Genomic DNA, 25,675 nt, shown 5'->3' with positions numbered 1-25,675 from the left:
CTCTACGTCTGCTAATAGAATTGGGGAAAAAATTAAACAGAGGTCTGTAGAGAACATTATTACAATGCAGGGGCACACTTCCTCACATTAAGGCCACATTACAATTTCCACACAACAAAACACACCCAGATGTTTAGGATGCAAAATTTAATCAAAATACAGTACCTAGAGAAAACCCACACAGGAGAATACCATGGAAACCGTATACAGATAGTGATCAGGGCAGGAATCAAATCTTGGTCCCTGTAGTGGTGACACAGCAATGCAATTCACTATGCCCCCGTCTTTTCAGGAACCTTAAAACAAATTAATTGAAATCTGATTTAACTGGCATATTTTCAGAAGTGAAGATTTTAGCTTCTGCATGGAGAATGTTTTTCAATAACTTTATTGTAGGTTTGTTATGCTGTGTCTTGTGCCCTTAGGAGTGTGTGTGCATGACCTCTAACATTTTTGGCTCCATAGTCCTGGATTTGTTTGAAACTGCAAACCTGTTAGTAAATATTGATCAGTCTGTATTGCATTGTTAGTTACTGAAGCCACTGAGACTTTTTTGTTTTCTTGTTTGAAGAACACTGGGGGTTCACCGAATTTAGCATCTAAACACTTTTGAAGATTTAAATAACCTGTTTAAAAATGTATTTTATTGTATGTCTCTTAAGAAGCAACATCATCCTCTCTGTTCCATTTTAAACAATCAAAACTTCTTTCAGAATGTTTAATTAGACAAAGAGTTGCTAAATATTAAACTTGCAATGCAATTTGAATTTGTTTTTCATTTTTTTTTTTTTTTTTTAGTATAATTTTAATTTAGGAATAAATAGTGATAATCTGGGTTAAGATACTTTGTATTTATATAGTGTTATATTAGAATAAAATAATAGTAAAATATGGCTTTAAGTTTACTCTATTAAAATATGACTATTTTGGCCTCTTTCTAAAATGTATAGTATTTTAATGATGCAAGAAACACTACAGTAGTTTTTGTGTAAGTACTCTGAATCCAAGTTAATTTTATCAATCATAAAAAGAGCTGTATATTTTACTTTTTGTTTTAATGTACGCTTTTTCTTATTTTTCTCCTTTACAGACTAAAACATGAAGCAAAGAAAAAAAAGTTGGAGAAAAATTCCAAAAAACAACCAAAAGTAATCAAGTTATTGACAGATAATGTTATGGGAAATGTTTGTATTCACTGAAAATGCTTTCTTATGTAGCAGATAAAAAGCTTGAAGAAAAAGAAAAGGTCATTATCTAAAATAAGAACAGCAACTAATGAGGGGTCTGAATTAGCTTCAGTGTTGCCAGTTGAAAAGGCAGATGTTGAAGAAAATGAGCAGCAATGGAAATGGTAGGCTGGATTCTTCAAAAAATATTCACTCTTTTTAAATTTTAACATCCTTTAGATAGATAGATAGATACAGACCAGATGAAAAATGTTGGGGTGACACAGTGGTGCATTGGTAGCCTTGCAATAAGACCACCGGGGTTTATGTCCTGTGTGATGCCTGCATGAGGTTTGCATGTTCTCCATGTGTCTGCATGGGTTTCCTTCCACAATCCAAAGACATGACAGTTAAGTGAACTGGACATTAATAAATCGGCCTGTGTGAGTATTCACCCTACAAAAGACTTGCGTTCGATCCAGGTGGTGGTCTTGTCTTCTGCCTGATGATTATTGGGATAGGTTCCAGTTTCCATGTGACACTGGCCTGGATAAACAGATTATGAAAATGGACGATTTCAGATCCCTGTAACCCTAATCCGGATAAGCAGTTTGTAAAGTAGATGTGTAGAAAGGTGATAAATAGCACCGTATTATTTGTTAATTAGATCAGTGTTTCTCAGCCCTTTTGGTGTGTTCACCCACTTTTTCCCATGTGTCTTTGCAAGCCAGCAGGGTGGTGGAGGTCCTCATTGGTTAATGCTGCCCAATCGTCCAAGTGGGAAGGTCGGAGTCTTTAGAGTTTTTTCCTTGGTGAATTGGAGCGTGATGATCTGAGTTGGGGAGGGATTGATCACAATTATCACAACCCATTTTCAACTGACTTTGTAACCCATTGTGTCTCATTACCATTACTTGCAACCCGCCTGTGGCAACCCAGTGGTTGAGAAACACCGAATTACAGTGTAGCAGCCAGTTTAAAAGAAAAGAATGGTTGACATTGTAATTTACTGCAATAAAAATGCTTTTCCTTCTACATATGAGAATGGGGGTAATGATGAACACTTACCTGTGGTGTTCACATAATACCTCTTCCTCTTTGATACCCAACCTAATCTATTAAATCATTAAAAGTCAAATTGTAATTTTTTTTCCTTCAACTGTTTAATTCATTTGTAGAGCTTAGTTCATGCTTTAATAAACAACTGTAGTGCATTTCTCCATCTATAGGTTAAGAGTATTCTCTTTTGCAGTAAATGGTGGACACCCTTGAACAAATCCTAGTTTTGTGTATTTCATTTGACCATTTGAAGTATTTTAGAGACTAATAATGGGTCACATTTAGAGGAAAATCAATCCTAGTGTTCTCAAAGTCCTTTAATATCTCCCAGTTATCCTGTAGTATACGGGTATTATATTTTTAATGCAAGTCCAATAATACAAAGTCTTTAGTGATATTCACAATTGATTCGGCTTTAAAATCTTAACACCAGTATTTGCATCTTGAAGGTAATTCATAGAGACATCTATGAAAATTAGATAAATGGTAAAATTAGGTGTTTGAACCGCTTTCAATAAGGAATTATTTTTTCTGATCCTTCTACAGCTTCCTCCAAAGGAAGAAAAAGGGACCAGGAGATGGTCAAAAATGTGCCAAAAGGCAAAGATAAATCATTCTGAAATACCAGAGCCAAACAATAAAAGCACATAGAGAATTGTGTGGAATGTATCCTGGGTGGTCCCATTTTCTTCCTCAGTCTGTAAAGCCAGGCAATGCATGATGCTGACATTTAAACTTTCGCGACAACGGCATCATGTGTTGCACAATTTGGTCATCCCCATTTCTCAACTTGTAGTAACCCAAAAAAAAAAATGGACCATACAATGACAGCATCCATAAAAGCTAAAATGTTACCATGCTATGTTGTGCAAATAAACTAAATCCTTCACTCCAATTGGGAAGGAAATGCATAAAAAAGGGTATCAAAGAGTCCAGAAAAAAATTAAAATGAAAACCAATCATCATAATGTAGTGCGAACATGTCAGATGGAACAGTTAAAAAATAAATTGTTTGTAATTGTGGGGTTTAGTCTTCACATGGTTCATCTGCTCCTAATGAAGTGCCCCTTTTTCATTGTTTAATTCTGCTTAAATTTTAACCTTGGATAAACTGGAGTAAAATCTATTTTAGGGTGGATGTGCAAAGTACGTATTTGACATCCCTTTTGTGCAAAGTCTGTTGCTGACTGAGCTTACTTATGCCTATGGAGTGTGAAAAGCTGAACTAATAGATAAAATACATTGCTTCTTATACAATGAAGAAACAATGCAAATCTTTACATATTTTTTTTTTTTACATTTAGAACATATAGACAGGTTAAGTGAATTGCTCAGTTTTATACTGTGAATAAGAGGCAATAATCAAACAGTTATACTTATCATGTATGGTCCTGTGCTTTAGCCATACTGCATATACTGCATCCTCAGGAAATCCTGAGTCAAACTCTGCCATATACAGTAGTAGTTATGTTGCACTGTTAGTAACAAACGTTTTATTCTCTGCTACGTTTCCACAGATTGAATTGTTTGGAGCGCTTTAGGGACCCAGGATTATTTCAAGGTCTGGAATTTCTTGTGTGGGCAGCTTCCTGTTTCTGTTCTGAGCATGTTAATGTGGATCTTTTCCAGGAGCTCTGTTGCCCCTTTACTATTTAAATACATGCAGTTAGTTTGATATGACATCTCTAAAATTACTCAGTCTGGGTATGTGCGTGTGAATTTAAGGTTTTACCATCAATAATGTGTTTCACCAGTAACAGTAAGGTTAGGATCTGCCAGCCTGCAATCCTGAATTAGATTGAACTGTTGAGAAGCCCACAGTCATCAAGTGCACACAATTTTGTTTTGCAAGTGGCCACGTGTAAAACTCCTTGCCATTAACTTCTGTTACTGACCATCTGGCAAAACTTTTTTTATTTAAAGTCTTTGTACAGTTTGACCGTAAGAATATTAAGGTTTTGGGTCACAAGTTATAGGAGTGTTACCCATTTATGTAAGGATAGCAGTATGCATGTGTAAGAAATGTTAGCATAGTTTATGCTTTAAGGTGTTTAGACTTTTTACCTATAAAATGTGTTTTAAAGTAGTATAGCTGAATTTCAGTGTCAAGGACCAACAATAAAATGAACAAAGCAAAACAAGGAAAACCAAAACTGATAGAGATGTTCATCATAAAAGCAAAATGGCAAAATCTTTATTGCACTTTATACACCAGGATAACAGCAGAGTTATAGGTAAAATTTTCCTGTGTCACTTGTGGTACTTCATGGATGTTGGCTTTGTAAATAAGTCAGATGGATATGATGTTTATTCATTTTAATAACATTTTATATCTCTCATAACCCTTATTAGATTTGGGAAAGAGAAATTTGTCTAGGTAAAACACTCTCCTAGTTATAAATATGAATTTTTTTATTCTGTTCATATTTATTAACTACATGTACTCCATCTGTTCCTTGTGGGAATTTGTTGTTGTAACCCTGAAAGCTTGATGGTCAGCTGGCATTTTTAGAAACGTAGGGAGAGATTTTTTGGAACATGTTTTGAGTATTTTTAATACTTGCTCATCATGGCATTGGACAGTGGTGACATATTGAATGTTGGTTAAACATGCAAGTTATAATTTTCATTGAACTTTGTACATGTGATTCTGAACTTGAAACTTGTTCTTCAACATTGCTGTTTAATTGTATTATGGCTCTTGTTCTGCTTCTCATTCTGGACCATTATTAGTACAATTTTTAGAAATTCCTTGATTGAGCTACAACCCAGCAGAGCTGTCATGACTTGCCATATGATCCTATTAATTGTTCCTTGGAGATAGTAATCCAGAGCTCATTACAACAGCATTTCCCTACAGAGTAGGTAAACACTAGTTTTGTATTTTTTTATACTGTGACTTTTTTCCCCTACCCTTTTATATTGGGAAATACAAGTTAACCTACAGTATATAGGTTTAGACAAGCGCAAAGTTTGGTCTTCCAATTTTTTGTTGACGTGTGTACCGGCACTTACCCAAAATTATGTGTTTGGGTGTCTTAAGAGTGAAGAGTGTTGATAAAATTCTTTGTATACTTTAAAAACTATTCAAGTACAGTATTTATAGTCAATGGAGTCTTTAGCTAAAGTTTTCCTCATGGATGAATGTTTACAAAAAAAAATCAATTGAAGTCATATAATGCATACTTTTTCAAGTCATGAATTGCACAGTTAGTGATATTGTTGAACTTGCAACAGTCAGACTTCATGACGTGCGTGTGTGTAAAAATCTGAAATTTTACTTAACCATTTCATTCAGGGCTGCAATTGAAGCAAAAGTTATATGAAGATTCTGAAGACTCTCGTAATGTCTAAATAAAGTTTAAGGGGAAGTACATAGTTACCTAATATCTGTCGCTGTATGTGATGACAGGAGTTCTGCCCAGGTGGATAGACCTGTCCATCAGGTAGATTTTTGTGTATTTACATTTTTTTTCCCTCCAGTAAAATTTTATTTGTAAAATTGCTCCCTTATATGATATATTTCCTTATTTAATTTTGATTACTTATGAAGGCATGGCAAGAGAAAACAAAGTTTTGATGCATCTCCTTAATGAGCAAAAGGTTTTTTTTTCTTTTTCATAGTGCATCTGTCGGAATCCAGCAAGATGTAGTAACTTCACCACTATGCTTACACGTTTCCTATCTTTTGAAATAATGAAATAGTGTAATTTCCTGAATTAACACTAGAATCCCTGAAGCCTACGAAAAAACTTGTAATCCCGGCCCACCTTAAATCCCTTTGCACCTCTCCATTAGCGTTCTTTGTTTTGTAAATGTGTTGACCAGCACAAGCAGCAAGCAGCCTGCTGTCCCATCCCCTGCCTTAACAGAGCTCAGCTCGGGCTAAGGCTCCTTATCTGCGTGTGAGGTCCCTGGAGTTGTATAGGGTAAATAATACAGTAAATCCTTATTTGGAATGCATGCATTTCATGTGTTTTGCATGTCTACAAAGATCTGGGTAAGTTTAGGATGAAAGGAAATGTGAGGCAAGAAATGCTGAACACATACCTAAAGCAGAAACTTTTTCCATGTTCTACTAATAATGGTGTGAAGTGTATAATGTGTGAAATATAACCATAGGGGAAAAAATCATTTGATTTACATGTTGCTATCAATGCTTTAAAAACTCAAGCTCAAATGTCAATTGACAGAAAGTTGATGTGTATTCTGGAATGGCGCAGAGGTAAGAACTGCTGCCTTATAACCCAATGGTACTGGGTTTGAGTCTGTGTGCTCCAAGTATTGAGCTGCTGCAAACATTATTACTGTAATATAATAAAAAACATACATTTGATTTGAGTCTAACACCCGGTATAAATTTTGGCTACTTGTAAAAGTTAGTGCTTGTTTTTTTTATTATTCAGTTTTATTCCGTCAATGACGTTCATGTGGTACAACAAACTTGCCTCTACCTCTGAGTTGACAGCATTTATCTCCATTCTTTTCACAAGAGCAGCACTGTGATTGATGCCTATTCAGAACTATTTGTTGTACCGGCATTTAAAGGTACGATGTCCCGTGACCGCTATCAGACTGGACAAAGGCAGGACCATAACAACAGACAGATTTCTTCACAGTGCTTTCGCTGGCTAATAGACTGCCGCACTCTGCTTAGCACCATAAAGTAAAATGGGACTTCCACCTGCAGCTAAAGTCAGAGTATGCGAGCAATTTGCCACGCTGCCGTTTAGATCTGGCAGTGCCCAAAAAGAAGCCACCTTTGAATTTTAGTCTGTAACAGCCGTTGTAAAGTTTTGCTACCTGTACAAGATATCGCTGAAGGCATATCGGCAAACACACACACAAACACTAGTGAATAATGTCATCTTGGTATCTTGTCACTTTTTTGTTACTCAGTTTCACTCTTGAATAAAAGCACACTTGTTTCATTATACATTTGCGAAAGTGTTCATATTCCAGTAACCACTTGAATGAGATCGAATCTGTCTCTGCCTGTCTCAAGCACACACACACATTCATACATCACCATTTGAAAACACTATGCCATTTGAATATGAGTTGTCATTTGAGCAGGTGTTTTTTTGGGTTTTTTTTTTTTGATCTTGCCTGTACTCCACGTTATGGTGCATGGTAATGAGAATGCAGACTACTTTTTGGGTGCATACACCATCATCATAGCACTGCCAGATCTAAACAGAAGCATGGCGAATTGCTGGCATACTGAAGTGACTTTAGCTGCAGGTGGAAGTCCCATTTTACTTTATGGTGCCAAGCAGAGTGCAGTAGTCTTTGTCCAGTCTGATAGCGATCACAGGACATCGTATCTTTGATTGCCGGTACAACAAATAGTTCTGAGCAGGCATCAGCCACAGTACTGCTTTTGTGAAAAAACTGGAGATAAATGCCATCAACTCAGAGAGGGCGAGCCAACTTCATTGTACCATATAAATGTCATTGAGAAAATAAAACTGAATAATAAAAAGGTAAGCACTAACTTTTTACAAGTAGTCAAAATTTACACTGGGTGTTGCAGACTCAAATCAAATGTATGTTTTTATTATATCATCGTTATAATAATAATAATAGCCGCTTACTCCTCAATACACGGAGCACCCAGTCTCGAACCCAGTACCTACTGAGTTGTAAAGCAGCAGTTCTTACCTCTACACCATTCAATAATACACTTCCTGTCAATTGACATTTGAGCGTGGGTTTTTAAGTCATTGACCGCAACATGTAAATCAAACGTGTTTTTTTTTTTTTTTCCGTTGGTTATATTCTTGAATAAAAGCGCACGTGTTTTTGATATTTGGACTAAAGTCTTCACACATTATACACTTCACATCATTATTAGTATAGCATGGAAAAAGTTTCTGCTTTAAGTATGTGTTCAGCATTTCTTTCCTCGCATTTCCTTTCATCCTACACTTACCCAGATCATTGTAGACATGGAACAGACATGAAATGCATCCATTCCACATAACAATATACTGAATTATTTACACTATACAACTCCAGAAACCTCACATGCAGATAAGGAGCCTTGGCTTGAGCTGGGAGAACTTTTTGCCTGCTAGCTGAGCTCTGTGAAGGCGAAGGATGGGACAGCAGGCTGCTTGTGCTGATTGACGCATTTACAAAACAAAAGACGCTGATGGTAGAGGTGTGAAGGGATTTAAGATGGGCTGAGATTATGAGCTTTTTCGTAGGCTTCAGGAATTCTAGTGTTGAGCTGTTTGCTCAAGGTTACACAGTGATGGAGATACAAGGACTAAACCAGCAATCTGGTTTAAAATCCGTAGTTCAAATGCAAACTCCACATTGCCCAACATGCCAACCAAGAACATTTTCATGGTACACTGCTCTAGGAGTACAGGTAACACAATCGATGACTATAACTGCTTTGGATTACTATCGCCTTGTTTGTTGTTCTCCGTCCTCCTCCTCTTGCAAGCGATAATACTCTTGGACAACATCTGATGATACCCCTTCCTTAGTTATAGTACATGTAGTTTATATTTTTCTTGTATTATGCTATTGGCTTTTATCTTCTGATGTTAGCAACATCTGTTACAGTTTCATCAGATTTTTTGTGATAGGATACAAGTAAGCATTTAATTGTGTTATTGTGAGCACAGTATGACAAACTTTTTGCATTTAGTAGTCCTGGAATGATTTCTGTTAAAGAGGAGGACGAAGACATGGATTTTTGTACTAAAAACTTTGAAGCTAAAAGATCAAGAAAGGAAGAAGAATATGATGATTTTGTATCAAAGTAAGTATCTTTAGGCTTTCCTAGAAATTTGAGTGTATTAATGGAAAGAGAGTTCTTTGTACAGATTTATTTCTGCATCTACAATTGCATATTTATATATAGTGTGTTTATAAATATATATACAGTACATGCACACTTGTATGCAGAGCAAATTAGCAGTCTTGCTTTTCCTGCCCACAACAGTTACATATGCTGTACATTTCTACACTACCATCACTTTGTTTTTTCCATTGATACTCTGAACAGTGCATGTAGTTGAGCACATCTTTCTTAGTACTTCCTACCACTGCTGCTGCCACAGAACAAGGAGGCCATGGTTCATGTCCTGGGTTCTCCATATGTGGAATTTGCATGTTTTTCCCATGTCCGTGTGGATTTCCTCTGTGGTCCAAGAATCTACAGGTTAGGTGGTTTAACAATGCTAAATTGGCCCTAGTGTGTGTTTGTGTCTGTGTTCATTATGCAATGGACTGGTGCCCTGTCTAGTGACTGTTCCTGCCTTGCCCCTTATGCATGCTTGTGTAGGTGCCAGCATACCCACAACCCTACTCAGAATAAGGCTGGTTTGTAAAATAGATTGTTACATAATGCCCTTCTTATGTCGACAAGGCGGGGAAAAAACCACACATGAACAGTAAAAAGATTATGGATGTGAAAGTGACTAATGGATATTGGAATTGGTATTGCTTAATATTATTGTAGAAGGTGGGCAAATAAACAGTCAACGTAACTTGTCATATGAGAAAGACATGGGTATCGCAAGGACAAAAAGTGTCACACGTTTGTGTTTTTGTGAACTGATTAACTATTTGACCGATTTCATTTTTAACACCTCTGTGGTGTTTTGGCAATTACTTCAAAAAGGTCAATTTTAAGCTCGCCATGTGTGTGAAACCACATGCTATATGAAGCATCCACTGGGTCGCGGAATTATTTTTCAGTACAAGAAACCGCTGATCCTCCATTATCCGGTGAATGGTAAAATATTTTAGAAGTGCCTAGCAGCATATAAATATGTTGTATTGGATGTTTTAATTTGACAGAGTAGTGCACTAAACTATGGGACCGTTGCAATGAAATTCTGTATTCCATCTCTTACAATTTCATTAAAACCTTAAATAAAAGAAGATATATTTGTATGAACATACCTATAGCCTTTATTCTTTATCAAGATTGCATGACCTCAGGATCAAAAGATTGATGCAGGGTATTAAAGTTGTAATTTGAGCTGATTTTTATGCCTGGTATTAGAATGTGTCACGATTAAGCATTGCTGCCCCAACTTTTCTCACAGTGATGAAGATATCACCTAGCAAAAACAGAATACATTCTCATTATTAGATTCTTGTGCAGATATTTACAGTACATTATAAATCAACAACTGCAATACATTGTGCAATATATTGTGCTTCTACATCTGCATAAAACATTTGCAATATATACAAACAGATTCCCTTGGTGGTGTACTGAGCAAACCGTAATTCTAAGAAACAAACAAATGTACTGTTATGATCTGAGAAATTTGACAAAGGTGAGGAGACTCTTCAGTCCACAAGATTATTTTGTTTATGTCAAAAGCAAGGCAAAACTACTTCTACCCAGAGAGCAAATAAATTCACTCCTAACAAATGTTGTTTTCTGACAAACCTAATGTATGTTCTCATATAAAGGGCTTGGGAGACTTGTTTACTGAATTTTGAGTGGATGAAATGAGATAGATGGAACACTCTGTGATTTATTTTCTAGAAGGCATTGATTCAGTCCCCCTTTCAGCCTTAGATACTTTCTGGATATGGCACTGTTACAAAGTAAAAGTACAATCAAGTGTCTTTATTAATGACTATTTTTCCCCTTGTTTTCTGAGCAGACCTAAACAGAAATCCCAGGAAAATATGACCGACACAATGTCCAAAAATCTGACAAGTAAAGGAAAAAATAAGGTAAAGGGTTTCTTTCCACCACCTACTAAGACCAGATAGGACTTCATTACCCTGGTGATTCATAGCTGTACTTGCTTTTATAATAGGGAAAGAAGTCAAAGAAAGAACAGCGATCTTTAAAGAAGGTGAAAGCCGAGAATGGTCAAACTTCAGGCAGCAAGCAAAAAGAGGAAGACGAATGCTGGAGATGGTAGATATCTGCCTATTCTATTCTATCAATCTATCTATTTCCTATTTATCTGATGTAAATCTTCATGGAAACCTTGAAAGTGCAAACTATTCTGGATTTGAAATAATTTTTTAATAAGCAAAACATAACTCTTTCAAGTAAAAACAATCTTGCAAAAACAATGCAGCATTCCAGGAACAGTATTCAAGCACTCAAACCCATGATCTTTAGTGGTTGTAACTTAAAACTTTTGTTGTTCAAGAAGAATGCTTGCATAACCTTCGTAAGATGCTTCCATAGGTTACTGGCCAAAACTGTATCAAAATGGTATATCGTCTAATTACTGATTTTAATATAATTCAAAGTAAATGCAATTAATCTTTGGGTACAAACAGAATATTGTTTGAATAATACTCTTTTATTGTAACCATCAGCCGAATCTTAAGTCACTGTGAAAGTATGCTAGACTGTGTTGTTTCTACTTTACCCTACCTCTTAGATTTAATGGAAGAAGCATACTCAAGTTAGAACACTTTCCAGTGGTACAAAATGAACATGATTGTGTTGTAAGAAGGAAAGGGAAGTGGGTAGGGGGTACAACGTCACAGTTCTCATTCTGTCTAATAGTGGCAGAGGTTGGCTTTCAAATCAGTCTTCTTGGACCAAAGGAGAACCCTGTTTCTCCTCTGGCTAGCTGAATGCTGCAAAAGTGACATAGACACTGACAGAGACGTTTTGAGAAAAGTAGGGTGACTTCTAGCTTACCTGGGAGAATCTGTATAAATGTTCTTCTTGAGAAAGTGCATTTTGAAAATTTGGGTATCATTTTCAATAGCTAGTGACATTAAAGAGGAGTACTAAAACAATAAGTCAATTGTGTAGGAAAAAAATTACCCCTAATAAATTTTAGTATAATTAAAATAACAGCTATAACTACATTTCATCATCTATTGCCACTGAGTCAACTAATGAAAATATAAGTAGTGAAGAATACAGAACTTACTGGAGGGATCCTAAACCCCCCTCAGACAACTGAACACATTTTTAATCAAGGTATTTAGATAAGGAGACTACTACATTTAATATTTTTTTTAAATGTCTTTCAAATTACAAACTAGCCACAGGGGATGCACAAACCACTGTGTTTCTTTGTACCTGACCCAAGCCCAGATAAATGGGAAGGGTTACATCTAGAAGGGCATCCGGTGTAAAAGTCTGCAAGATCAATATGTGGACAACAATACAGATTTCCATACCGGTTTGGTTGAGGCCTAGGTTAACAACGGACGCCACCAGTACTGTTAGCCAACAGGGTGTTTGGAAATTTGAATGTTGGCAGTATGACTCGTAAGGGGAGTGAGTTAGCTGATGTGATAGAGACATGGAAGGTTGATATATTGGGAACTAAATGGGAGGGGAGTAAGGCCAGGTGGATCGCAGGTGGATTCAAAATGTTCTGTCATGGTGTGGAAGGGAGGAGAAATTGGGTGGGGGCTTATTATGAAGCTGGAAATTAAAAATGTGATGATGAATGTTGTTAGTGCATATGCCCCCAAAAGTTGGGTGTGCGATGGATGAGAAAGATTTATTTCTGGAGTGAGGTGGATGAAGTGACGGACAGTGTACCCAAGTGACACAGTGTACCCAAGTGACAGACAGTGATGATTGGAGCGGATTTCAATGGACATGTTGGTGAAGGGAACAGAGGAGTTGAGGAGGTGATGGGTAGGTATGGTGTCAAGGAGAGGAATGAAGAAGGTCAATTAATAGTGTATTTTATGAGAAGGATGGACGTGGCTGTGGTGAGTATGTATTTTAAGAAGAGAGAGGAACATAGGGTGATGTACAAGAGTGGAGGAACATGCTCACAAGTAGATTATATCCTATGCAGGAGGGTCAATCTGAGGTAGATTGAAGATTGCAAAGTGGTGGTAGGGTAAGTGTAGTTCGGCAGCATCGGATGGTGGTCTGTAGGATGAGGTTGGAGATCAAGAAGATGAGAGTGAAGGTAGAGCCAAAGATGAGATTAGACAGGAGTCTCCATGGATTATGGTGTTTGCTAATGACATTGTGATCTATAGTGAGAGTAGGGAGCAGGTTGAGGAGACCCTGGAGTGGTGGAGATATGCTCTGTAGAGGAGAGGAATGAAGGTAAGTAGGAACAAGACAAAGTACATGTGTGTAAATGAGAGGGAGGTCAGTGGAATGGTGAGGATGCAGGGTTTAGAGTTGGCAAAGGTGGAAGAGTTTAAATACTTAGGATCAACAGTACAAATTAATGGGGATTGTGGAAGAGAGGTGAAAAAGAGTGCAGGCAGGGTGGAATGGGTGGAGAAGAGTGTCAGGAATAATTTGTGGCAGACAGGTATCGGCAGGAGTGAATGGGAATTTCTACAGGATAGTAGTAAAAACCAGCAATGCTGTCATGGGTTGGAGACATTGGCACTGACCAAAAAATGAGACAGAGATGGAGGTAGCAGAGTTGAAGATGTTAAGATTTGCATTGGGTGTGATGAGGATGACAGGATTAGAAATGAGTACATTAGAGGGTTGACTCAGGTTGGATGGTTTGGAGACAAAGTTAGAGAGGCAAGATTGTGTTGATATGGACATGTACTGAGGAGAGATGTTGGGTATATTGGGAGAAGGATGCTAAGGATAGAGTTGCCACGCAAGAGGAAAAGAGGAAGGACTAAGAGAAGGTTTATGGATGTGGTGAGAGAGGACAGGCAAGTAGTAGGTTTAACAGAGCAAGATGCAGGAGACAGCAAGATATGGAAAAAGGTGATCTGCTGTGGCAACCCCTAATGGGAGCAGCCGAAAGAAGAAGAAGAAGAAGTTTTGCTTAAATATTCTCTGCATTTGATATGCAGCCAAAAAACAAAAAGTAAATATTGCTTCGACCTTTTTTGCACAAATAGAATAACAGAATATTTTAAATAAGAATAACTTAAACACTTCTCAGCCACCTTCTGAAAAAAATGGTAGTGATGCTGAATGTAGGCAGATAATCAGTGACATGTGGAAAATGTTTGAAAAATCATAACTATTCTTAAATCAGGTTTTTATTTTGGTAGATTAGATAGGTTAAAATGTTTTGAAAGTAATAACCATTTTTTTCTGTGAGCATATGGAAATGTTATTAGACACACAAGCTGGAGATGTTTTCATAGTTTACATTGAGTGAAAGCTTTGTGCTTTTGGGGAAATAACTACTTTTGCTTATTTACATCTCTATGATGCAATTTTAAAGTTTACACTAAAGCAACATGGCACAGGATGCCACTGGGCAGATTCCAGGCTCCATATGTTATGAAAATCACTATTTCAATAAAACAATGTGCTAAATTGCTTATTCTAAAACAAATGTAGCATTTGGTGGTGGTTGTTAGCCTTTTCAAATGTAGTATGCATTTGGTGAGTTAAGGATATTGACTATAGGCTATAAAGAAAACAATAGGATTTGCTATTTAATGGTTTCATTTACCATTTTTTTCCCTAAACTGCATGTATCATCATCCATCATTATCATCTACCCAGGTTAGCTGATTGCCCTCTGAATCCTTTCCCTCCACTCTTTTGTGGACCTGGAATTTTTTTGAGATGAGAACCATACTTTGATTTACTGTACCTGCCTGCAAAGCAGAGCATATTTTTTCATCTCACATAAATGACAGTGTAAGAGAGGATTTCCCCCCAGCACAACCCTCACTGGAAGAGGATTGCAAGGTAAATAAGCATATTTCTTTGTTGGTTAAATACAGCCAACAAACACAAATTTAAGGTGCAACAAATAAACACGAAAATGGTTCCATAGATCTTTGCACATGGGTTCCAAATCTACTTAGTTACTTTCAAGTAAAAATATCTTATTTGTTCTTCGTTCAAATTTCTGTGATGCATCAGTTTTGATGAGTAAATCAGCCATATAATGATTGGTGTTGATCATATGACAGGAGTTGTTGGTGTGCTCTCAGGAACCACTTTAGGTACCTCAAATTTCAACTTGTACAGCAGCAACAGCTATTTGGAGATCATTTGGTTAAATATCCACTTGAATGCAATACAGATTTGTTATTTATATCGGCACTTCTATCTCTGTTCAAGAAAACTAGATAGATGAATAACATCTTAATCTGTATAAATGGAAAGAAAGCAAAATATGTCAATTTGAGGACAATCTTTATACAGTATATCTAAAGAGTCTGAAGAATTTAAAATATTTACTCTTATATTGACTTTCAGCTTGTGACTTACAGCAGGAAGGCAAAGCCAAATATTCTTTTTAATGTATAGAAGATCTTATTTGAAAGAGGAAAAGAATTGTAAGTTCATAAATGGGAAAAGTGTGATAATGCAGCATAAAGTGGCGGTGAAGGACTGAGAGATAAGAATCAGCAGGAGAATAAAAACAGGACAAGCAGCACCAAGGATAAAGTGGTGATTAAAAGAAGGGATTAAGAACAGGTTTAGGAAAAAAAAAGTTTTAAATGGAGTGCAGGCATTCCAGGAGTGTGGAGCAGTGATGAGAGAAGATCAGTAAAGTTATGTTAACAGTAAGTGAAGAGGTTTTGGGCAGGGAGACAGGAAAGAAGCCAACCTCTGTACAAAGAGGTTGTACTGGGTGGTGTATCAGAACCGAAAGGTGGAGAATGTGGTAAAGGCTAAGAAGGAGGTAAAGAAGACATGGTGGAAACTATAGAGAGATAAAGCTGATGTTGCACACAATAAAAAAATTGGGAAAGGGTTATAAAGGGAAGGTTTAGGGAAGAATCCACCATAAGGTAGGAGCAGTTTGATTTTATGCCAGGAAGAGGAACAACTGATGCAGTCTTTGCATTGAGATATCTCATAAGGAAGCCTCGAGAAAAACAAAGGATTGCATATTGTTTGTTTTGGAGAAGGCTTATAATAGAGTGTCATGTCGAAAGGTACATGAGAGAGAAAGGAATAACCGAGAAGTATGTGAGAATTGTCCAGGCTATGTATGATGGAGAGAAGACTCCGGTTAAAAGCAGTGGTGGGATAAGATACCAGTTAGAGTATGTATGCACCAAGGATATTCCTTAAGTCCTTACCTCTTTGATCTGGTTATGTATGTGCTGAGTCATGGGATAAAAGAGTAATACCAAAACCAAGAATAGGACTTCGGGAAATAATTAAGCAAGATACCTTTAGAGTTGAACTTTTGTTGAAGTTGCTAGAATTAGTCTATTGTGCAGCAGATCTGGGGTGTTTCCTTCTCAGGAATGATTACCACTCCTCAGAAGCTGTTCTTTCCTGTAAATTGTTTACAGAACCACACAAAATAAAATTCTGCAGATGCCATTCATTGCTACCTTACGCAACTAAGAATCTACTACTATCTTTAGCACTACTATGGACTGTAGCATGGGCATTGTAGTGGAGGGAAAAAGGGCAGTGATTACCCGGGGCCCACTGAGGAGCTCGAAGCCTGGAATGAAAACTTTGTTTTCGAGAGGAAGGGGGCCACAGAGACTCCTCATGTATAGGGCACAGAGTTATGTGCTACACCCCTGACTGTAGGCCATACTACAACTTATAAGGTTGAAAAATCTGACTGACAATTAACAAGATTCAGTAAAACGTCAGCGATCCAAGTGAAGATGGAGCAGATTCATACTGCTTGGCAAATCCAGTATAATCTCCCAAGCTCAATGCAGAAATACTTAAATTGACTGATTCACAGAAGATGATTTTGTTGATAGCATATCAATTTTATGCCACTGAACAGGAATTCGTTTGGAGGAAATGTAATTTCTGTTCTCTTCGGAAACAAAATTCCCTTAATCCAGCTCATGTAGCTTTTTGTAATCCTATGAAAGTAGTTGAACCAAAGAAGAAAAGATTACATGCATTTCCCCGGGCAGAACCAACCATATTTCTTTATGGTTTTCTGGTTTAATATTCATCACACGTCATAATAGAGGCTGTTACTTTTTCAGCAGTACATTTTGGAAAAGCTAAGCTTTTCTGTACATGAAATTGTTGTGTTTTTATTGAAATACTCTGAAACACACTTTAGGTAATTTTTAATTGAACATCTTTTTTCCTGTTTGCTCTTGTAATAGATAAATAATAAAAATGAATAAAGTCCAATTTCTACCTGACACAGCTTTATTCAACCTGTGTGTATACTTAAATTTTATTAAATACAACTAAGTTCAGTTCATTGAAATGGGAATAGAAATGGGAGCATATATCAGCAGATTGAAGGCATTTGTTTGGGGAGAAGAAATATATCAGTTCAAGACAGCTGAGAAGGCAAAACTGAAAAGGCACCAATTCCCTCCATGCCACACTGAAAAATTTAATTTAATTTTTGCCTCAGCCCAAAAACTAAAAACAAACATCACTGAAAAATGCATAAAAATTACTGAAGAGGATTATCATTTAAAACAAACAACTTTTTTAGTCTTTTTTTCCTGATAAATATACTGTAGGAATGAAAATGGTGTTATGGTAGTTGATTGTATTATATGTCATTGTAAAAAAAGTGCTAACCATTGTTACTGATTTGGCAATATTATTAAAGCTGGGTTTTACAGGCATAGGCAAAAGTCTGAGAATCATACCCTGGGAATGCTTTTATCTCTTAATTAATCGAAGCTGAAACGATAAATGAAAACATGAAAAAATGAAAACACCAAACTAGGAACCAAAGCAAATTTAACACTAAAATTACCAAAGTCTACTAAAAATCTAGTAATCCCGGCCCACCTTAAATCAAGCAAGCAGCCTTCTATCCCATCCCCCGCCTTCCACCGCAGCTCAATTCGCAAAGAAGGTTCTCAGTTCTCAGTGTTTATGTTGGAGTTAAGTGCCCAGAGTTGTACAGGATAAATAATATATCATCATTTGGAATACATACATTTCATGTGTGTTCCGTGTCTACAAGAATCTATGTAAACACCTCGTTGAAACAGAAACAGGATAGCAGGGTGCTTGCTTCTTCTGCTGATCGACACATTTGCAACACAAAAGATGCTGATGGAGAGGTGTGAAGGGATTTAAGGTGGCTCGGGATTATGAATTTTGTCGTAGGCTTCGATAATTCTAGTGATAAATGATACTAAGAAAAATAGAAATTAAATTTAAAAAAAGACAATAGATTATACAAACACCCAAAATCTTGTAGGAAAAAACAAAGTAAAACTAAACTCTTAGAAGGAAGAAATAAACCTAAAATTCCAATCTAAAACCCAGAGAATCCGTGAAAACTGACAGCCAAAACTAGCAGAAGGTAAAGAACAAATTTCAAAAACCTAAACAAGGTATGAAGACCATGAATCTAATCTGTATTTCCAAACTCTAAACCAGATACACAATGCTTAGAAATGAGACCAGAAATATAAACAACAAAATGTGAATTTCCCTTTGGGGATTAATAAAGTCTCAGTCTCTCTCTCTCTCTCTCTCTCTCTCTCTCTCTCTCTCTCTCTCTCTCTCTCTCTCTCTCTCTCTCTCTCTAAAACCTAAAAGAAACTTAACATCTGAACAAAGCCAGAATCCTTATATTTGCTCTTTTGATGAAAGTGCTAAATTAGCAGCAGGGACTGTAAATGAGTCAAAATTTAACTCATTTTGACCCTAGACTCAGTTGGTGGACAAGGCACAATTAACAACTAAAACAGTTAAAGATGCAGGAACCAGAGATGGAGCTCTATTAAAAGCCATGGCACTACTCTTCAGCTACATGCACTTTTTTATAAGGTTGGTGTATAATGCCTGTTTTAATTTAATTTAATTTTGAAGGTGGGAGGAAGATCAATATGAAGATGGTGTTAAATGGAAGTTTTTGGAACATGCTGGACCCTTTTTTCCTCCTGCATATGAACCTCTTCCTAAAGATGTAAAATTCTTTTATGATGGTAGGTTAGTAGACTGTCTTCATCTTTTACTATACTCTACAATTACATAGTTCTGTTTAATATAGCTATTGTTATAATGAATATATTTGTGTAAATGTATCTAGGAAGAATATTAATATGAAAAAAGTAACTGTTGACTGTTTTTGGTGGAAATTAAAACTGTTTATATCAGGGCTGGTGTGCTAAGATGTCTGAAAGTATTTTAAGTATTTATTTAGTTCACTTTTCTGTTTTGCTTTCTGTACTCCTCAAAAAATTCCTGTTGAGCTTAAAATATTAGCCTCACATAGTCAATTAAACAACAACAAAAATAAAAATCAGCTCAATTTTAATAGCACTGGTACTTTTCAGAATTTACGGTTCTGTGCACTCATGTAGTATGTGTATACATACTGTATATACCATTCTCATCTGGATTTGAAAAACTATGTAAAGACACACTAATGCTGGCAAACTACTTTTATAGACTGCAAATAACATTAGAGTAGGCATTGTGTATTTCAGTATGTAAATAAAAGTCATCATCGTTATTTAAGTGGTTATGATCTAAAAAGTGATGGTTTATTTTTCTTTCTGTAGAGTTTTATCATTTTTTTCTCTAGTTTCAGATGTAATTTTTTTTCCATTTTGACAAAAAATTCTATTCAATTATGTTTAAGTGAGCAACGTGATGTTCTTGAAAACTCCCTGCATGGAGTCTGCATGTTCTTTTCATGTTCTCATGAGTTTTCTCCCTTAGTACAAAGACATGCAAATTAGTTGGATTTTGTGAACCTAAATTGACCCGTATGTGTGTCGTCCCTGTGATGGGCTGGTATCCTGTCCAGGGATTGTTCCTACCTTGTGGTTGATACTTGCTACAGCTTCCTCACAACCCTATTCTGGATAAGCGATTTTGAAAAATGGATCAATGGAATGTTATATTTACATTTGTTATATACTGTATATCTTGCCATCTCTGGATAAATCTTATTATTAAAGACTCACTGCTGTTTCATAAAAACAAACAATTTTATTTTTTATATGCAGTGGTTGTACTATGCAAAAACATTCTTGTAAGCTTAATTCTTTGAACAGATGTACAGATCAATACACTCTGAACACATAATTCCCTTATCTATAAATATATATATATATATATATATATATATATATATATATAAATAATTCACTAAGCCGCCGACAAGTAGCCATCCATGGAAAGCACGCACCGCCGACAAGTAGCCACCCATGGAAAGCACGCTAGACAGCCACACCCACCAACTCTAAGACCATTGGATACGACGACAACTTGGACGCAACGCCTCGGAAAACACGCTGTCATTTATGTTTGTCTGTGCTAGAGTCCACATGCACCTCTGAGCCACGTTGACTGTTCATAGAGGCATGTTTCTCGCGGATGTGAATCGCTGTATGCAGCATCTAAAACAGTTTGCGAGGGGTATCCCATGGGATCCTTAAAACAATCCTTTAAAACTGAGGTTAAAACACAATGAAGGAAGCAGTCGTTAAAAACCAATAAGCCCTGTGCCTCTTTTTCATTAGCGTCTCGCCTGCTTCACTGATGCAGGGCCTGCAACAGTCGAGACTCTCTCTCAGCAGCTGACCTTCTCTGTGCCTGACTCCACTACTGTCAGTCGCCTGATTAAAAATGGCCTTTTGAAGGGGAGCTATGGACCCGCTATACCACAGGAACACATTGCCCTTCGAGCCTGCTTTCTCTCTCTCCTCACTCACTCGCACACTGCACAGGGAAGAAATGCCCGCAGCACGACTCCACCCGGAAACCGTTTCAGCCACACTTCCATGCCCCTCACTACGCTGTGAGTGCGATGATTATTTAAAAGTGGTCTTTTGAAGGGGAGCTATGGACCCGCTATACCACAGGATCACCTGTGACATTGCCTTCACATTGTTTTCCTTTTATTTCTGATCCCGTCAAGCAGATCAGACACCCAGGCAAACAACACTGAATAATCAATAGCTGCAACTACTTTGCCCGACCCAACTCCTCACCTGAGTCGGTTTCGTCTGTGTTCAGCAGTGTTTCCCAAACTTGGTCCTGGTGAACCCCTGTGGCTTCAGGGTTTTGTTCCAACCAGATTCCTAATCATTAAAGCCAGTGATACTCATAATGTCGGTTTTTCAAAGGCAGCCGTGTAGCTGGATGTAATAATCCGAGATGACTGCGCGCCCCCGCGCGGAGTGAAAAGCCAATGTATATTGAGTCTAGAAAACATGATCAGCAAGTCTTTGATAGGCTGCAACAAAATGATGAAATTACGGGCGCATTTTTTTCACATAAGCTGTGGGTGGGTGTTAATTAGTTACTCGAAGGATTTCAAGATTTAATATGCACAAGTGGTAACACTGCAAAAGCAGCCCAAACCAGAAAAGACGGCTGGCAAAAAGTGGCCGACAAATTAAACGCGTGTGCATTGTACTTACTGAAAGCAGCATTACGGATTTTGCAAATGTTCATTTTTTTCCCTCTGCTTAAAAAACATTTAAAAAGCGGTGTGATTATATTACGCCGCGGGTTGGTATGCAGCGTGTAAAACAGTTTGTTTGTCACGAGTAATTTGCCTTTTATTTTTACACGAAGACAATTTCCTGTTAGCTTGGCCTTGGCAATGACAATTAATATGGCACAGGGCCAAACTTTCAAAAAGATATGCATGTATCTGCCAAAACCAGTTTTCAGTCACGGACAGTTGTATGTTGCTCTCTCCAGAGTGCTATCTTTTCATCCACTTACTGTTGTATCCTCAAAACCAACACTTTTATACAACTGTGTCTTTCCGGAACTGTTCAGCCATCAATAAATGATTATACGGCGTATGCCTGCAGGAACACGTGCAAGCGAGACACACACACACACACACAGGCGCGCGCGCGAGAAAGAGAACGCGCGCTGGACGCATAACAATAATACTTCATTACATAGATATACCGGTGTTTTCAGTATTCAAAGCACTATCCACACAGGGAGAAACTGGGAAGCGAACCCAAAATCTTCCACAGTCTCCTTACTGCAAAGCAGCAGCACTACCGCTGCGCTACAAAGCAGTTAAAGAATGCACCGGGCTCGATTTTGTTTTCACTTCTGTTTACAGCGATCGGGTCGTAGATAGCATTATTGCAATGTTACTTTTCTTGGTGCCTTATTACATTACGGATGTTTCACATGTTCATTTTTTTTCCCTGTGCTTAAAAGACATTAAAGTGTTTCTCAACTGTGACTCCGGTACAACTCAGTATGCAAGCTATATTAAGCGTCAACAATGAAGACTCGCTACAACTTAATGAACAAGTGCTGAAATTTATCCCTACCGATGAAGTAACTTTCACCAGCGTGGCCTCTATCGTCACAGACAATCTCGCTTTCAGTCACGGACAATTGTATGTTGCTCTCTCCAGAGGTCCATCTTTTCATTCACTCACAGTGGTATCCACAAACCCACCCCCATTTGGACAACTGTCGTTCAGGAAGTGTTCACCCATCAATACATAATTATGCGGCGTATGCTACGCTGCGGGTTGGCTAGTACAGTATGTTATTATTAATCCCGTCTGAGCATTTTTGAATGTCTAGTGCATGGAAATGTTTAAAGGAGATGCTGCTTACCTGTGTATAGAGTCATTTACTATATATGGCATTATTTAATTGGGTAGCACTTATGGTCTTGAAGTTAAACAAGTTTTATTTGTTGAATGCATTTTTCCCTATTTTAGTAATTTTTCTTCCATTTGGGTCTGTCAATCTTCCATTAGCTTATGGGATCCAAGATGGCCAAGGTGTCATTATATCCTGGGGCATGACCAAGAATGTGTTCAAGTGAGTCTGTGTGTGACATCAAGGTGATTATTTAACCCCACCACTGCCCTGATTAAATATACTAAATATGTGCCTGCCAGTCACAACACCCAGTCTGTTAAGAAGGGTGAAGGTTTTTTCTGTTGCTTATATGACTTATAAAGATCTGGAGTATGTTTAAAGGGCAATTGTTAAAAAATATTTACAAGTATTTTTACAGCATAAGAAGTTGTATACAAATTTTTACATTATTAATTAACTAGAATTAAAGTTTAATCATTCTTTGTTTTAGTATAAAATGAATTTCTTGTCTTGGATCTATTGTCAAACTAAGCTGAATGGCTTCTTGACAAGGTGGAAACTGGGAAAATGATTTTTGGCATCTGTACTCTGCAAAGAATTAATTAAATAACAGCCACAACAGAGCACTATAGTTCTAAATTGCAGTCTTTTATTTGTATACAACATCGGGCCAGCATTATAGCCATGTGCTCAACAGCATTTCGTTTCTATCATTTCCTGTTGGTTGCTTTGTTGTTTGTATGTTTATTCAGAGCACATCTTAAACAGCTCCAGGATGCCATATGAACTTGAAAAGACTTGTAAGCTTTATAAAATAATGCTATCTGTGAGCCTAAACTTAATGGTGCCAGGTGAAAGTAGTTTGCAAGTTTTTACTTGTTTAAGTCAGTTTGGTGTTCGTAGAATGTCTTCTGTGGAGACATGTAGCCTCCATTGCTTATGTGTCCCAAATAAGCATAGCTGTTCAATCATGACATTGTTTTTATAGTTTACTAGTGTGCTAAAGGTATTTGTCGCTATTGTTGATTTTTTTTTCTCCCACTATCCTATTAAAAACCTGCACTGCCAAGTTTAGAAAAATTGTATTCCCCCTCCACCCAGCTTATCTACCTCCAGTAATGTGGATGATAAAGTATTGTTTCAAAATTTTCTCCAGAATGTCCCTTTGAAGACGTGGTCATATTTATAAACTTGAATTTACATAAATGTGTTTCACTTGCACATCTAATTAGTAGTTGGTGACCAATAATATGTGGGCAGTAAAGATGGCCAATTACTGGATGCAAATTGTACCAATATTACTTGTGTGTAAGTATTATTTTTTTTCCTTGAATAATTCTGAATAAAAGAAAAAAAGGATTAAGTATGGTTTCATATGAATATGTTTTAACACTTAGTCATCCTCCATCTCTTATTTTAAATCCCAAAGCACAGATGCATCTAACATTTGTCACTCTCTCTCTCTCTCTCTTAAGTATACACTGCATGTGCCATAAGCACAAGTGTCCAATTTTTAAATCAATGCTTATAACTAATACAATGAGATGTATTGAATTAAATATGAAGTATACTCTTCACTCACAAACTTGTTATATTATGTACTCTCATCTAATTATAGAAATAAGAATTTTTATAAGGGATTAATGAACAAATAAAATCTCTGCATATCTGTGTGTATATATATATATATATATATATATATATATAATATATATATATATATCCAGATGTTTCATAAAGTTGATTAAAATGAAATGTACTTATCTACATATAACATGTGCTATTTAATATAGATTATTATTGTTATACAGTACAACCAGGAGTGTGCTTCCCATAACCTTATATCCAGCACTATTTGGTTTTACTTTTTTGGCTTTTAAACTTGTTTGATTTGCAAATATTTCAATTACTGAAAGAATGAGTACTTGCATATTAGTCTTGGTAGTCTACAAGAATGTTTAAATTTGCATATCTCCCAGACTCCTACTTGTCATGACACTGACACAAACCTCTCTCAGATGTAGATCTTGAAGTGAAACCCAAGTGCTGAGAGGAGAATAAGTTAAGATGGTTTGAAAACAAATTAGTGACCATCAGCAAAGATGTAGCATTTGAGTGCATTTTAATAACAAAAAACTACAATAATCAAAATAGACGTGACATATTATATGTGCTCCAAATTTTAGGTCAATAGGTCAAATGGTTTGTGAGCTACAGGTGATTTAAAATCCTGGACAGACAAATGAATAGCCCCAGTAGCGTATTTTATATAAAGATATATTTTTTGGGTTAACCACAGCCTACGTCAACACCTTCAGAGGTTACAGTTGTATGCCCAGGTAACCAGTAGGAAGAATCACTGTCTCGATTTTTCTTCGCTCCTTAAGTGCTTCCTCAAAAGCCCTGTTTGTTTGCTGTGGGGTTTGGGGGACATGTATATGTATATTAATATTTCTTTTTATTTAGTAGACGTATACCACAATCCCAGAGGTTGCTGTACTTGGACTACTGTATGTGTGTAGCATTTTCTTTGAACCGTTCTGCTCTTTTACTTTTTAAACTTTTAAAATAAAAAACACTTCAGGTGGCTCATACCATCAATGATTTTTTTTTTATTAATTTGTAGAGTGATGAAATTCTGCCATGTGAATTTAGATAGAACTTTTTGTCCCGAGGGAAAAATTTGCTTTTTATAGAAGCTCTTTAAATAAATTTTGTTTTCAATGTCTCCTTTGCTACTGCCTCCAGGGGGTCCAGAATACATCCTATAACTGAGCCTGTCCATTTAATTAGTTTGTTGATTTGGTGGGCCTCTCTTGACATGATGTTACCAACTCAGCACACCACAGCATAGAAAATGGCAATGGCCAATCAGAGTTGTTGGTATACAGGAAAAAAATTTAGTAATTTAATTTTAAGCAGGAAATCATTTAGAATGCTTTCAACTAATTTTGTATTCAATTCTAACTTTTTATTTTTTTTAAATACAGTTTTGAAAATGTACTATTAAGTCTTCTCTTTTTTGGTAGAATTACTTATTAGGGTTAGTATT

At 36.8% G+C, this 25,675-nt stretch overlaps 1 protein-coding gene across 4 annotated transcripts in view; it reads left to right on the top strand.

Moving 5' to 3' along the window:
- Positions 1-25,675, top strand: part of zgc:173742 (DNA topoisomerase I, mitochondrial) — a 214,277-nt gene that overhangs the window by 57,446 nt on the left and 131,156 nt on the right. For 2 of the 4 annotated variants that reach the window (XM_051931456.1, XM_051931459.1), the window contains exons 4-9: positions 1,091-1,148; positions 1,218-1,351; positions 8,890-9,003; positions 10,871-10,943; positions 11,030-11,133; positions 18,889-19,004. In XM_051931456.1, coding sequence (XP_051787416.1) covers positions 1,091-1,148; positions 1,218-1,351; positions 8,890-9,003; positions 10,871-10,943; positions 11,030-11,133; positions 18,889-19,004 — 599 coding nt within the window. The remainder of the gene's footprint in view (positions 1-1,090; positions 1,149-1,217; positions 1,352-8,889; positions 9,004-10,870; positions 10,944-11,029; positions 11,134-18,888; positions 19,005-25,675) is intronic. The other 2 variants (XM_051931458.1, XM_051931457.1) reach the window with 2 other exon arrangements.

The sequence above is a fragment of the Erpetoichthys calabaricus genome, chromosome 9 (assembly GCF_900747795.2).
Source record: "Erpetoichthys calabaricus chromosome 9, fErpCal1.3, whole genome shotgun sequence".
Taxonomy (NCBI): Eukaryota; Metazoa; Chordata; class Cladistia; order Polypteriformes; family Polypteridae; genus Erpetoichthys; species Erpetoichthys calabaricus.
This window is presented reverse-complemented; position numbering and strand designations above follow the sequence as displayed.